We start from the raw sequence: 16,883 nt of genomic DNA, 5'->3' as shown, positions 1-16,883 counted from the left end.
ATTCCACGCTGTTCTGGTGGTGGGCAATGACTTGGATCGTCTCCGGTTACTTGTCTGACAAGTAAAATGTGGATTCCGGACTCTTTTTTTCCCCATGCGTTTCATTCAGTGCAATCCAATGGGGTGCAGTACCATCCGGAGAGACGATAGGGGGCGGTATTTTCCCTGTTCGAGCTCAGACAGATCCCCACTGGTAACGTGAGGCTAGATTGATGAAAAATGAATGGAAATCGATAATTAAAAAAATAACAATTAAAAACGAGATTCCGCGTCGGCTGGCACTCAACGTTGGCATGAACTAACGAGAAATCTCGTCGCTGGCACTCAAAGTGTTAAGAACAGTGTATTGTTGTGCTGTGGTTAAGGTGTGGTTAAGGTGTAGTTAATGTGTAGTTATGGTGTGGTTAAGGTGTGGTTAAGGTGTGGTTAATGTGTAGTTATGGTGTGGTTAAGGTGTGGTTAATGTGTAGTTATGGTGTGGTTAAGGTGTAGTTAATGTGTAGTTAAGGTGTGGTTAAAGTGTAGTTAATGTGTAGTTATGGTGTGGTTAAGGTGTGGTTAAGGTGTGGTTAAGGTGTAGTTATGGTGTGGTTAAGGTGTAGTTAATGTGTAGTTAAGGTGTAGTTATGGTGTGGTTAAGGTGTGGTTATGGTGTGGTTAAGGTGTAGTTATGGTGTGGTTAAGGTGTAGTTATGGTGTGGTTAAGGTGTAGTTATGGTGTGGTTAAGGTGTAGTTATGGTGTAGTTAATGTGTAGTTAATGTGTAGTTAAGGTGTAGTTATGGTGTGGTTAAGGTGTGGTTAAGGTGTGGTTAAGGTGTAGTTATGGTGTGGTTAAGGTGTAGTTATGGTGTGGTTAAGGTGTGGTTAATGTGTAGTTATGGTGTGGTTAAGGTGTAGTTATGGTGTGGTTAAGGTGTGGTTAAGGTGTAGTTATGGTGTGGTTAAGGTGTAGTTATGGTGTAGTTATGGTGTGGTTAAGGTGTGGTTAATGTGTAGTTATGGTGTGGTTAAGGTGTAGTTAAGGTGTGGTTATGGTGTGGTTAAGGTGTAGTTAAGGTGTAGTTAAGGTGTAGTTATGGTGTAGTTATGGTGTGGTTAAGGTGTAGTTAAGGTGTGGTTATGGTGTGGTTAAGGTGTGGTTAATGTGTAGTTATGGTGTAGTTATGGTGTGGTTAAGGTGTAGTTAATGTGTAGTTATGGTGTAGTTATGGTGTAGTTATGGTGTGGTTAAGGTGTAGTTAATGTGTAGTTATGGTGTAGTTATGGTGTGGTTAAGGTGTAGTTAATGTGTAGTTATGGTGTAGTTATGGTGTAGTTATGGTGTGGTTAAGGTGTAGTTATGGTGTGGTTAAGGTGTGGTTAATGTGTAGTTATGGTGTGGTTAAGGTGTAGTTATGGTGTGGTTATGGTGTGGTTAAGGTGTGGTTAATGTGTAGTTATGGTGTAGTTATGGTGTAGTTATGGTGTGGTTAAGGTGTAGTTATGGTGTAGTTATGGTGTGGTTAAGGTGTGGTTATGGTGTGGTTAAGGTGTGGTTAATGTGTAGTTATGGTGTGGTTAAGGTGTAGTTATGGTGTGGTTAAGGTGTAGTTATGGTGTAGTTATGGTGTGGTTAAGGTGTGGTTAATGTGTAGTTATGGTGTAGTTATGGTGTGGTTAAGGCAGTGCTTCTCAAACTTTTTCTGTCAGGCCCCCCTTTGGCGGACCAAAATATTTTGGGCCCCCCCCCCCTCGCCCCAACAAAATAGTCATGAAATGGGCCATGTTTAAATTTATTGAAATAACACCAATATCATGACCTTTCAAATTGGCCCTATATTTTGTTTTCAGAGCTGTCATGGATGAAAAGCAAGCTTCACACAGATACTGCATGTGGTGCTGAATGGTATCAACACCTTAACTGCTGCATCATGAGATACTTGGTGGGCCATGAGATGAGATACTTGGTACTCAGCACCACACTCTGAAACCAGCTCTCTAGGTGGTATCAGATGAGATTTCAAAGAGTTCTTCCAAGAGTTTGGATGGAGATGTGTCAGGAAGCTTTGTCTCAATGTTGTCTGTAAAGTTTTTTTTTATCCAGAGTAACTTGGTGATCCTTTTCTGTGTTTTATTAAATAATGATTTTCAGATTTTGAGAAATGGTATTTTCATGGAGAACAGTGCAGCTGCAACAGATAGCACTTTAGTGATAATTTTCTGTAATCCAATTTTTTTTTTTTTTTTTTTAATAAATCTCAAGGCCCCCCCTGTCATGCGCCCCCCACTTTGAGAAACACTGGGTTAAGGTGTAGTTAATGTGTAGTTATGGTGTGGTTAAGGTGTAGTTAATGTGTAGTTATGGTGTAGTTAATGTGTAGTTATGGTGTGGTTAAGGTGTAGTTAATGTGTAGTTATGGTGAAGTTATGGTGTAGTTATGGTGTGGTTAAGGTGTAGTTAAGGTGTGTTCTCCTACCTGGTGGTTCTGGTGTCCCTCAGGGAGGTGGCTATGTATTCCGAGAGTCTCTTCTCCATCAGGGCTACTCTCATCCAGGCCCGGCCCTGAGGTTCACACCAAAGTTCAAGTTCATTAACTTAAAGGAACAAACGCCAACATTATGGGAAATGTGCTTACCGTCTTCTCCAGAGTCGGACAAGAAGATAGATATCTGTGTGCTCAGTAGAAAGCTATCAGGCTGCAAGCTAGTGTAACCGAGTGGATTTTAACCTGTGACCCACAGGCAGCCACACTAACCTCTTCTGTCTAATAGACTTGGCGAGTGTGTGAGAGTGTGTGTGTGTGTGTGTGTGTGTGTGTGTGTGTGTGTGTGTGTGTGTGTGTGTGTGTGTGTGTGTGTGTGTGTGTGTGTGTGTGTGTGTGTGTGTGTGTGTGTGTGTGCGCGAGCATGAGAGAGAGTGTGTGTGTGCAAGCGGGATTTTCCCGAAAATGATCTGTCCAATAGAATGAACGACTTGGTGCGGTCAGGTGGCGTAGCGGAGATTGCGTTCGTCACCAACCCCGGAGACGCTAGGATTCGCCTGTTCAAATCCAGCTCACAGCTCCGGGGTTGTCACCAGCTTGGCTGGCCGTTCACACTAATACAATTGGCAGTATTAGAGGGTGGGAGAAGCTGGCGGGGTGGGTCCGGGTCGTTGTAAACAGCGACTCCTACAGTTCGGTCGGGGCGCCTGCTAAGCGCGGATAGGATCTAAGTGGGATAGTGTGATCCTTCCACACGCTACGCCCTCTCAGTGAGAATCCGCGCTGCCAGGTGAAAAGAAGCGGTTGATTGGCTAGACGTGTGTCGGAGGAAGCACGTGATAGCCTCCACTCTCCCAGACCGACTGTGGGGGGTAAGTGCGCGCAACGACTAAGATTGGGGTGGGAGAAAATCGGAGGAAAAAGGAGGGGGGAAAAGATAAAAAATAAATAAAAAAAAAATAATGAACGACTGCATGTCCTTTGTTTACAAATTAGGTTCGCTCAAAAAAGGGCAGTGTGAACGCAAACCAAAATCAAACAATGTTTCATTCTCACATTTGGTCCACCAGAAAGTCCGGACTATCCGTGGACTTTCAGATGTGAACACGGCCCTAGCGTTTAGGGCTTTGCGCTTATTTAGCACCATGTCTGTGAAGACGGTAGGTGCGTAGCAATAACTGCTCGGTGCAATTGGCCCCCGGGCTTTGTGGATTGGAAGCATTTCTGGACGAGGCTCATTTGCATAGAAAGGGGACATGTTCCGCCCATATTACCTCATTTAAATATGCGCCAATTGCACCGGATGCAATGCTGATGGAACGCAGTTGCCACCTCATTTCACCCGTTGTGTGTCCTCTGTGGATACCAAACTGAGAGCGATATGCACCGGCTTTGCGTCGGAAAAAGCCGTGCAAACCCTTTGTGGATCCCGCCCTATGTCTTTTATTAGCTTCATCTGAAACACCAACGGCTAGATCCACAAAGAATGGATTGCACGGAGCAAGTTGCACCCTTACTTACAATTCATTATGCAGACCAGAGAAAGACTTTCGTCTTGTTTACATCAGGGTCCCCCATTTTCTATTCATAATGAATTGTAAGTAAGGGTGCAACTTGCTCCGTGCAATCCATTCTTTGTGGATCTAGCCGCAAGTCTTCTATTATCTACACCTGAAACACCAAGTCTTCCTTTTTGACGTCAACCTTTATTTAAACTGGAAAAGAAACTGAGGTCTCCCTCCTTTACAGTCAGGTTGAATAAGTTAAAATCACATATAAAATCACACAGCAACAGACGAGGCAAAGAGCAAGGATAATAAATCTATTAAAACATGTATAAGTTGATTGACAAAGGTTGGAGATGAAGGTTTTAAACTCTGCAACAGAGGGGAGAATCTCAAGCTTTAAAGACTGTTGGAGTTCATTCCATGAGCTAGAGGGGCATCATAGCAAAATGCTGATTCACCCTGTTCAGAGCAAACTGAGGGGACCTTAATGTTGATTAAAGAAGAATGCAACTCTAAAGGGAGAATCACCCTAAAATAGACTCTGAGTCTGTTCCATAGATGGTGAATAGTGGAACAACTCCCAAGGCACTATGACACTACATGGTAATGTAGGACACTATGACAGTAACCATGGTGATGTAGGACACTATGACAGTAACCATGGTGATGAGCTGAGTTAGCAGGTGCTGGTTGACTGCGACCAACTCGTTAGTAGCACAAATTAATGGAAGCAGATACGGACCACTAGCCTAGCTTAAAACCCCGGGAGGTGTTTATGGCCAACAGCTAGGCTAACTGATCCGTATCTGCTTCCATTCATTTGTGCTAAGCTAGGCTAGCTTGCAGCCAGATAGCTTTCTACTGAACACACAGAGGGAAAATTGGTATCCATCTTCTTGTCTGACTCTGGAGAAGACTGTAAACACTGGACAATATGACAGAGGTTGATATCACGGTAATCATTTGAAATTTCTTCCAATATCGATACAATATATATATCACCATATCTGTTCACATAATCAAAATCACAAGATAAACAATCCAATTGCTGTTCATGGCATTGGCTTGCATGAACCGAAACAGTTTTTTACCCCCATCGATTTGTTATCCTTGCTCTTTGCCTCGTCTTGTTGTCTTATGATTGTCTATGATTTTATATGCTGTATGATTTTATATGCGTTTTTTATTTATTCTACCTGACTTTAACCCTTTCACCGCCGCACTACCAAACGATTAACTGTGCAATCAATCTGCACAGTAATTGATTGAATGAAGATTTTATTAACAGATTGCAGAATGGGTACAATACAGTACGGCTCAATACACACAATTGTTAAGGGGATGCAGACCAGAGAAAGACGTTCGTCTTGTTTACATCAGGGTCCCCCAATTTCAATTCATAATGAATTGTAAGTAAGGGTGCAACTAGCACCGTGCAATCCATTCTTTATGGATCTAGCCCTTGGTGTTTTAGGTGAAGCTAATAGAAGACTTGGGCCGGAATCCACAAAGGGTTTGCGCTGCTTTTTTCGACGCATATCGCTCTCAAAGGACACGCAGCGGCTGAAATGAAGGTGGCCCATGCGTTGCTTCAGCATTGTGTCCGGTGCAATTGGCATCTCCCCTTTCTATGTAAATGAGCCTCTTCACAGGTGATGATCATCATGGCAGCATGATGGCCGCGAAATATATTTCGTGACCGCGAAATAATATTTTGAAGGAGAATATCACTCTGGATGAAATCAAGGATGATATTGAGCAGGCAATGTTGTGGCGTTATGCTCCAGAATAAACTCTATTTATTTATTCCGAGTTGGTTTCCCACTTCAGTTTGATTTTTTTTTTAAGATCTTTTTTTAGCGTTTATCGCTTTTCCTGGTCAGACATGACCGACAGAGACAGTGAGGGTGAAACGGGAGAGAGAGCAGGGGAAGACATTCGGCAAATAACGGCGGGTCCGGGAATCGAACTCGGGTCGGCCAATCCGCGACGCAGCGCGGTACATGGTGTGCTACTGGAGCGCCCAGTTTGAAAGTTAATTGTGTCTGTTTGTTATTTTTTTCTTTTCTATATAAGCGACACTTAAATGGGATATAAACTAAATTAGAAATAGCACAATAGAATATAGTACAATAGAATTATAAGTGACGAAACTGTCTTTTCTTAACACTGTCGGCTTCCCAAATGTCGTGGGCGCGATACCACCCGAAAATGAGCAAGTTTTTCTAAATAGGAAACATACCTATTCCATCAATATCCAGATGGTGTGTAACGCCAGTAATTTAATTACTAATGTGGTTGCCAAGTTCCCTGTGTCAGTGCACGACAGCTACATCTTTCGGAACAGCAGTCTATACGAACGATGCAAGCTGTTCTGAAGGTCCAGATTAATAATTAGAATTAGTTCAACAAAAAGGTAGATTATAGGCTATCACCTAAAGCCCACGTTTATTATTTTCTTTTTTTTTATCCACTTTTTCTCCCATTTTCTATTTTTCTCCCATCCCAATTTCGTATCGTCCAATTCAACCCTCCCCTGTCTCGAACGCTGTTTCTTGCCTCCCACAAGCCGGCTGCAATGTGGACGAAGCCATACATAGCACAAGTCCCCTCCGATACTTGAGGTAGCAGCCGTTGCATCTTTTCACCTGCGCGGCGCGATCTTTCAGCGTCAGGGGTCTGCGCTTTGGAGGGACGCCGCCCCCATCGCTTCTTGATTCTACTGCGCAGGCGCACCAACCGACCTGTAGGAGTCGCTGTCCACAATGTCCGATCCCCACCCCTCAGTTTTCCCTCCCCCTAATACTGCCAATTGTATTAGTACGGATGACCAGCCAAACTGAAAACAATGTGGAGAGCTGGGCTCGAACCCAGCATCTCCATCATTGGTGGTGAGTGCCTTGCCCACTGCACCACCTAGCCGCCCACGTTTATTATTTTCTATACCATATATATATATATATATAAATATATATTTACTGTTGACCTGATAGTGTTTTATTGTTCGCCCGTATATGTTCCTTGTATCGCACGCTGTATACATGTAGCACGCACCCTGCACGTATTGGAACGGAGAAAAAGATACCGTTAGTTGGGAAGAAAAGGTTGAATAAAGGTTGAATGTCCAAGCTGCGACTGATGTATAGTTTGCAGGGTTTATTGCCCAAAAGAATAGTAATGAATAAATTATGGTTAACAGAACAGTTGTACATTTTTTGTTAGGTAAGCAGTTCCAACAGTGTTAACACCTTTAGCAGGTGCACAAATTACACTGATTAGCAAGGTCTTTTATAATGGAGGTGGTATAATGGAGGTGGTGTGCCCCCTAGTGTTCAAACACAAATACACCATTACCATATAAATTCAAATTTAAACAATACAAATCCACCAAGTCGGTTTCTGCTTCTACACTCATGAAGACCTACCTTGGCCTGCGAGGTGCTGATGTTCTCCATGCTCTCGATGCTGCTGATGCAGCTGTTAGGAACCTTGGCACATGCCAGACGAATGAAGTCCCAGTAACTACGCTGTCCATCAAACCAACTCCCAGAGCCTGGAGAGAGAGAGAGAGAGAGAGAGAGAGAGAGAGAGAGAGAGAGAGAGAGAGAGAGAGAGAGAGAGAGAGAGAGAGAGAGAGAGAGAGAGAGAGACACACACAGAGAGAGAGGGGAGAGAGAGAGAGAGAGAGAGAGAGAGAGAGAGAGAGAGAGAGAGAGAGAGAGAGAGAGAGAGATAGAGATACAGGGAGACAGAGAGACAGAGAAACATGGCATTACTGTTGAACAGTAATCCAGAACTATTTTATTGTACTGTAAAATATTATATTTTTTAATCTATTCTATTCTACAATTTTATTGCACTGCACTATTGCACTATACACTCTGTCTATTTTATCCTACACTTTTTATTATTGCCTATTTAAAACTGAATCAAACCATAAACAAGGTGGCCTGTTGGGATGTTAGATCCTAATGTGAAAAACTGTGATTTTATGTCTGCACTTTATGTGCTCATTTTATGCCTGTCTTTTTCTGTTGTGAAGCACTTTGAGCTGCAGTTTCTGTATGAAAGGTGCTATACAAATAAAGTCTATTATTATTATTATTATTATTATTATTATTATTATTATTATTATTATTAGTATTAGTATTAGTATTAGTATTAGTATTATTATTATTATTATTATTATTATTATTATTATTATTATTATTATTATTATTATTATTATCACTTTGGGTGCCGGGAAACGCTTTACAGCGTCTTTCCCGGCCATGCTCAAGGTGCCGAGGACGCTGTACAGCGTCTTTGATCTGTTTACATCTTTTTTCGATTTTCCCCGTCTGAACTTCACCGCCGAGCTTTTGGAAGAAAATTTTAACCGGAAACTGCATTTCCTCTCAAATTTCACTAGGTGGCAGTGTCCCCCTATTTTCTAACACTATCACAATAGGGGGAATATTGTACCCCACAATGAATCTGGCATTTGATTGGCCAGCATACCTGGCCAATGTAACCACAGGTATAAAACGTTAGCGCGATCCCAGAATCTACGAGGTTTTGGAGGAGAGAGAGAGAGAGAGATAGATAGAGCGATAGAGAGAGAGAGAGAGAGATTGAGAGAGAGATTTGAATTGAGATCAGCCTATAGTCTATATTTATAGTGTTATACAGTATAGTGGTAGTATCAGACTAATTGTAAGGTTTCAGCTGTGCTTTAGAAAGTACTTAGTCGTGCTAAGTAGTAGTACTATTCGAGGGATTAGTGTGTAGTCTAGGTAGTATATTTCAGTAGTAGTAATAGTAGTTTGATCAGTTAGTAGTTTCATTTAGATCAGTATGAAGAGACGTAGTGTAGGAAAGCGAGGGGACAATCCGGCGGCGGGTCGCTTTGTTCAGACGAAGCTGGCGTTTGGACCCGCGGTTGTTCAAGCAGCAGCAGCACCAACAGCACCAACGTCTTTGGTAGCTCCGATCGGAGAGAGCCGTGAGACCGTTGCTGGGCCCAGTAACGCGTCTCTCCCCGGGACCGGGAGCGGCTCTACCCGACGCAGTTCGAGGAAGAGGAAGGCTGCCGCTGTGGTCATAGCTTCTTCATGCGAGTCAGGGGACAGCGATTCGACCGCCCACGAATCTGATGGGAGCGCCGATTGGGAACCACCAGGTAATTACACGGTCTTATATATATATATATATATATGTGTGTGTGTGAAACGTGTATTTGATGATTTACATACTGTGACTATGTAACGTTAGTTCGACAAACCAACGGCGATATGCATGTGATTGTGTGTGTGTGTGAAACGTGTATTTGATGATTTACATACTGTGACTATGTAACGTTAGTTCGACAAACCAACGCCGGCGATATGCATGTGATTGTGTGTGTGTGAAACGTGTATTTGATGATTTACCTACCGCTTATTCTGTGACTATGTAACGTTAGTTTGCCAAACCTAACGCTGATATGCATTTATTATATTCTAGCTCCGGAATCATCTGACGATGATCTCGGCTTGGGTCGGAGGTATGAGTCTGATTCATCGCACGATTCAGACGTGGGAGTCGGACACGGTGGTGGTCGACGGGGCAACGGTACGTCATGTTTACTAATGCAATGTGAATATTGTTTTGTGCATGTTCAAATCGATAGTTGAATGATATAGGATATAGTAGGGATGTAGAGTACAGGCCACGCGACCATGTGCTACAGTTAGGTTGTCTTGTGTGCGTGTGTGTGTGTGTGTGCATGTGCACGCCCTTTGAAGTGGCTCTTTGAAGTGTGTAGCTATCATGTAAGTGATAATAGTTGCATGCTGGGCATGATACGACGTGGTGGTGGTGGTCGACGTGGTAATTGGTATGTTGCAATGTGAATATTGTTTTGTGCATGTTCAAATCGATAGTTGAATGATATAGGATATAGTAGGCATGCAGTACAGGCCACGCTACCATGTGCTACAGTTAGGTTGTCTTGTGTGCGTGTGTGTGTGTGTGTGTGCATGTGCACGCCCTTTGAAGTGGCTCTTTGAAGTGTGTAGCTATCATGTAAGTGATAATAGTTGCATGCTGGGCATGATACGACGTGGTGGTGGTGGTCGACGTGGTAATTGGTATGTTGCAATGTGAATATTGTTTTGTGCATGTTCAAATCGATAGTTGAATGATATAGGATATAGTAGGCATGTACAGGCCACTACATTTAGTTACATGGATGTGTGTGTGTGTGTGTGTGTAGATGCCTCACCCCATGCCATTTGATGTGTGTGTGTATGTGTGTGTGTGTGTGTGTGCAGTGTGTGTACACACACACACACACAAGATCAAAAGACATGCATCCTCTCCAACACCTTTGAACTTCGCAGTACATGGTGAGGCCTCTATATGCAAATTCCATTGATTACAGCACACACATACACAATGGCATGGACACATGGCGAGGCCTATATTTAAATGCATGGTTGTGTAGCATATGTAAAATTCCATTGATTACAACACACACACATGTACATGCTTTGATGGCCGCTGATTTATTTTGTGTTCACACAGCAGAACACTCCGAAACCGAATCCGGGGCCAATACACCAACATGCTTGGGTATGTACTAACTACATTTATGTATGTGTAAATGTATTACTATTGTGTTTTGTGAGACTTACTTACTGAATGAATTTAATCCAATTCAGATTCTGGCGCAGACCCTGCAGATAGTGACGCTGAGACTGGCAACGACATAGGATCACATTCTACTCCTGCAGGTAATTGTACATGGTGGTGACTGGCTGCTGCTAGAGCCTGGGCCTGGTGGTAGCTGGCTGCTGCTAGAGCCTGGGCCTGGTGGTGACTGGCTGCTGCTAGAGCCTGGGCCTGGTGGTGACTGGCTGCTGCAGGGCCTGGGCCTGGTGGTGACTGGCTGCTGCAGGGCCTGGGCCTGGTGGTGACTGGCTGCTGCAGGGCCTGGTCTGGTGGTGATGGTGGTAAATACAATGACAATGCGTTGCCCTAGTGTAATGTATTACATCATGTGATTCTAGAACTGGATGCTAGTCTGGACATGCCGGAACCTGTTGCAGGGCGGAAACGCACATCTAAGAGCGGTAAGTTGGCCTCACTCTGCACACCACTTCCAGCTCTGACCTCTGACCCCCACACCACGTCCAGCTCTGACATCTGAACCCCACACACACTCACTCATTCACTCACACAGTTTGTAACTACGTGGCATATGAATGTCTACAGTAGGGGTGTTATAGTATATTTGTATAATTGACAGGTCGTGGAGGAGCGAAGAGCAGGGCTGCGATCCGTCAGGAAGAGGAGAATGCCTGGTCTCGTGAGGGCTGGGTGCCTCAAAGGATCCCCTTCACAGCCCAACCGGGGTTGCTCCAGGACGCCAAGGCACTCAGATCTTACCGGCCTGCGAAATGGATGGATCTGTTCCTGACAGATGCTTTTCTGAACTCTATTGTTGCCCAGTCCAACCTCTACGCTGAGCAGTCCATTGCCCGGCTGGACCCCACGCTAACCAGTAGCAGGGCACTGCTTTGGAAGCCCCTCACATTGAAGGAGCTGAAGAAGTTCCTCGGACTCCATTTCCTTAGCAGTGTCCTGCGGAAGCCTCGCGTGGACCAGATGTGGACCACTGACGACATGATGTACACACCGTACTACTCTGATACCATGCCACGCAACAGGTTCCAATTGATCTGGCGATTCCTCCACTTTGCGGACAATACTTCCCTGGAGGTTAGAGACAAATTGTGCAAAGTACGCCCTGTAGTCGACCATGTAAACACGAGGTGCAAGGAGCTGTACCAGCCTGAACGCGAGCTCGCCATTGACGAGGGGGTGATGGCATGGCGAGGCCGCCTGACCTTCCGGGTCTACAACCCCAACAAGCCCACCCGCTATGGCATCAAGTCCTACTTCCTGTGCGAATCACGCACAGGATATTGCTTTTCATTTAAGCCATATTGTCGGGAAGGCTCGCTCCTGGGGGACACGGTCGTCGGTCTGCTTGGACGTCTGTCTGGGGCCGGCTATACGCTCTACATGGACAACTTCTACAACTCGGTACGTATGTCCGCCAGGCTCCGACAGTTGAGGACCGACGTCTGTGGTACCCTCAGGAAGCACCGGGGCGAGCCAGCCATCATCAAGAACATTACCAAACGTGACATCGGTGTGGGGGAGCGCATTGCGGTCAACAACAAGGAGGTCCTGATCGTGGCATGGCGCGATAAGAGAATCGTGAAGACCATCAGCAGCTTCCACGAGGACACTATGGAAAAGGCGATGGTGTGGAAGAAGCAGAAGAAGGGCAAAGCGCTGAGGGTGGAGATGCTCAAGCCATCATCAATCCTGGAGTACAATAAATTCATGAACGGCGTCGATCAGCTGGATCAGAATATATCGTACTATCCGGTTACACGTAAGACTGGAAAGTGGACCAAAAAGTTTGTGATGTATCTGATCCAAATATGTATCTTCAACGCGTTTGTCTTGTACAAAAAAAAGCACCCACAAGGGCATTACTCCAACCTCTTCCGGTTCACCAGGGCTGTGGCGCGGACCTACACAGACGGTAAGGAGAAGAAGATTCCTGGGGTGACAGCGGAGATGGAGGCGGAGGCGGAGGCAGGGGAGGAGGCAGGGGAGGAGGCAGGGGGTGGGGATGAGGAGGAGGCAGGGGCTGAGCAGGTGGGGCGTGTCGACCCTAGGGCCCCACTGGGGGACCCGCAGAGCAGATTAGTGGGTGGCTTTGTGAAGCATGTAATGGTTGCATACAAAGCCACCCCGAAGAGAAAGCTACCGTGTAGGAAATGTCGTGTCTGCAGTAGGCGTGGCATCAGGAGTGAGACCAGATATTTTTGCACATCGTGCAAAGTCCCCCTGCATCGTGACAAATGCTTCGCTCTGTACCACACAAAGAGGTGCATCGTGACAAATGCTTCGCTCTGTACCACACAAAGAGGGATTTCTCTAAATAGTTTCTTTATTAGTTGTCATACAGAAGTACAGACTACTTCTAAATAATCCGGCACACAGAAGTACAGATTACTTCTAAATAATCCATCATTGTGTGATACAGACAGAACCATGTGTACCGGTACATAGTATAGCTAGCTGAGTGTAGTATAGTATAGTGTAGTATAGTATAGTATAGTATATTGTAGTATAGTATAGTATAGTATAGTGTATGGGTAGTTGCACTGTTTTCTGTACAAGACAAATGCGTTGAACACATGTATTTGGGCCACGGTTGTCGATATTGCATAGGCATGTTTGGACCACTTGCAGATGAGACGTTATGTTAGCGATCTAGCTGTATCGACTCCATTCATAATTTGCATTGTGTGTGTATATCGTTTTTTTTTATTTATCTTTTTCCCCCCTCATTTTTACCGTTTGCACAGAACCAATGGTTGCTGACAGTCACCCAGTTTAAAAAAGTATATACTGTAGGTAACATACCACACTTTTCTAATGCAGTCCATTGGCCTATTATTTATATACTTTGGAAGCATGTATTGGATATTTTTTGGTCCACAGATCATCTGGCGCTTCATCCATTTATCAATGGACAATGCAGTCATCGATGCGAGAGACCAAGTAAGATATGCCCTGTAGTTCATGTGACGTGAATGTTACCAGCAAACTTCTAAATGCACTGAAACAATGGTTGGTTATCCTCCAGTGTTCACTTTTTATAAGGTATTGTCTTTGTAAATTACCATAATCCTATACTGTGAATGTTACCAACAAACTCCTAAATGCACTGACACAATGGTTGGTTATCATCAGCCAGTGTTCACTTTTTATAAGGTATTGTCTTGGTAAATTACCATAATCCTATACTGTGAATGTTACCAACAAACTCCTAAATGCACTGAAACAATGGTTGGTTATCATCACAGTGTTCACTTTTTATAAGGTATTGTCTTGGTAAATTACCATAATCCTATACTGTGAATGTTACCAACAAACTCCTAAATGCACTGAAACAATGGTTGGTTATCATCACAGTGTTCACTTTTTATAAGGTATTGTCTTGGTAAATTACCATAATCCTATACTGTGAATGTTACCAACAAACTCCTAAATGCACTGAAACAATGGTTGATTATCCTCCAGTGTTCACTTTTTATAAGGTATTGTCTTGGTAAATTACCATAATCCTATACTGTGAATGTTACCAACAAACTCCTAAATGCACTGAAACAATGGTTGATTATCCTCCAGTGTTCACTTTTTATAAGGTATTGTCTTGGTAAATTACCATAATCCTATACTGTGAATGTTACCAACAAACTCCTAAATGCACTGAAACAATGGTTGATTATCCTCCAGTGTTCACTTTTTATAAGGTATTGTCTTGGTAAATTACCATAATCCTATACTGTGAATGTTACCAACAAACTCCTAAATGCACTGACACAATGGTTGGTTATCATCAGCCAGTGTTCACTTTTTATAAGGTATTGTCTTGGTAAATTACCATAATCCTATACTGTGAATGTTACCAACAAACTCCTAAATGCACTGAAACAATGGTTGATTATCCTCCAGTGTTCACTTTTTATAAGGTATTGTATTGGTAAATTACCATAATCCTATACTGTGAATGTTACCAACAAACTCCTAAATGCACTGAAACAATGGTTGATTATCCTCCAGTGTTCACTTTTTATAAGGTATTGTCTTGGTAAATTACCATAATCCTATACTGTGAATGTTACCAACAAACTCCTAAATGCACTGAAACAATGGTTGATTATCCTCCAGTGTTCACTTTTTATAAGGTATTGTCTTGGTAAATTACCATAATCCTATACTGTGAATGTTACCAACAAACTCCTAAATGCACTGAAACAATGGTTGGTTATCATCACAGTGTTCACTTTTTATAAGGTATTGTCTTGGTAAATTACCATAATCCTATACTGTGAATGTTACCAACAAACTCCTAAATGCACTGAAACAATGGTTGATTATCCTCCAGTGTTCACTTTTTATAAGGTATTGTATTGGTAAATTACCATAATCCTATACTGTGAATGTTACCAACAAACTCCTAAATGCACTGAAACAATGGTTGATTATCCTCCAGTGTTCACTTTTTATAAGGTATTGTCTTGGTAAATTACCATAATCCTATACTGTGAATGTTACCAGCATATAATGCACAGCAACAATGGTTGGTACTGATGACTTGTCACCCAGTTTATTGAACATATTTTACAATCAAAGTTCCAAGTTTTTTGCATTGTAAAGTATTCTGTATTTTATAATAATGTTGTCTGGACCTACACCAGTAGTTATAAAACTTACTTGTTCATTAGCGCCAGGCATATCAATCAAATGACCAACAAAGTAATCAATCAATCAAACAAATCAATCTATGAATCAAACTATCAACAAAACAATCAAACATTCTATCAAGCAAATGACCAACAAAGTAATCAATCAAACAAATCAATCTATGAATCAAACTATCAACAAAACAATCAAACATTCTATCAATCAAATGACCAACAAAGTAATCAATCAATCAAACCAATCAATCTATGAATCAAACTATCAACAAAACAATCAAACATTCTATCAAGCAAATTACCAACAAAGTAATCAATCAATCAAACAAATCAATCTATGAATCAAACTATCAACAAAACAATCAAACATTCTATCAAGCAAATTACCAACAAAACAATCAAACATTCTATCAATCAAATGACCAACAAAGTAATCAATCAATCAAACAAATCAATCTATGAATCAAACTATCAACAAAACAATCAAACATTCTATCAATCAAATGACCAACAAAGTAATCAATCAATCAAACCAATCAATCTATGAATCAAACTATCAACAAAACAATCAAACATTCTATCAATCAAATGACCAACAAAGTAATCAATCAATCAAACCAATCAATCTATGAATCAAACTATCAACAAAACAATCAAACATTCTATCAAGCAAACTATCAACAAAACAATCAAACATTCTATCAATCAAATGACCAACAAAGTAATCAATCAATCAAACAAATCAATCTATGAATCAAACTATCAACAAAACAATCAAACATTCTATCAATCAAATGACCAACAAAGTAATCAATCAATCAAACCAATCAATCTATGAATCAAACTATCAACAAAACAATCAAACATTCTATCAAGCAAATTACCAACAAAGTAATCAATCAATCAAACAAATCAATCTATGAATCAAACTATCAACAAAACAATCAAACATTCTATCAAGCAAACTATCAACAAAACAATCAAACATTCTATCAATCAAATGACCAACAAAGTAATCAATCAATCAAACAAATCAATCTATGAATCAAACTATCAACAAAACAATCAAACATTCTATCAATCAAATGACCAACAAAGTAATCAATCAATCAAACAAATCAATCTATGAATCAAACTATCAACAAAACAATCAAACATTCTATCAATCAAATGACCAACAAAGTAATCAATCAATCAAACAAATCAATCTATGAATCAAACTATCAACAAAACAATAAAACATTCTATCAATCAAACCAATAAAACAATCTGTCAAACAATCAATCAATCAAACCATCCATCCATCCATCCCAGTCTAAATTGCTTTATAACACGTTCAGTACCTATTATCACCCCGCCGGCACACCTTTCATAAAAGTGCCTGTAACTTCTGTTCTAAATAATTTACCTCCACTTTTATCTTTTGTTGACGTTTTTTAACTTGTAATTGTGAACGAACGAAGACATGCAGAAACAAACGGTTTTTTGCATTGTGTACATCAACTTGTCGTCTTCAAATGAGCCCAACCATTTCCCCATAGTTATAATATAAAATATAGAAATAGCTCCGCTAAGATCATGAGATATGCTAGAATCGTC

At 41.9% G+C, this 16,883-nt stretch overlaps 1 protein-coding gene across 1 annotated transcript in view; it reads right to left on the bottom strand.

The window, feature by feature from the left end:
* LOC311236022 (RUN domain-containing protein 3A-like) overlaps positions 1–16,883 on the bottom strand; it is a gene marked incomplete at both ends in the record, with an annotated part of 66,545 nt that overhangs the window by 32,111 nt on the left and 17,551 nt on the right. Inside the window, 2 exons of the mRNA XM_084323603.1 lie at positions 2,459–2,544; positions 7,398–7,525. Of these exons, the coding sequence (XP_084179729.1) occupies positions 2,459–2,544; positions 7,398–7,525 (214 nt within the window). The remainder of the gene's footprint in view (positions 1–2,458; positions 2,545–7,397; positions 7,526–16,883) is intronic.

Source organism: Notolepis coatsorum (assembly GCF_963971535.1).
Source record: "Notolepis coatsorum genome assembly, chromosome: 10".
NCBI lineage: Eukaryota > Metazoa > Chordata > Actinopteri > Aulopiformes > Paralepididae > Notolepis > Notolepis coatsorum.
The sequence above is the reverse complement of the archived record's forward strand: the minus strand, read 5'-3'. Positions and strand labels throughout refer to the sequence as shown.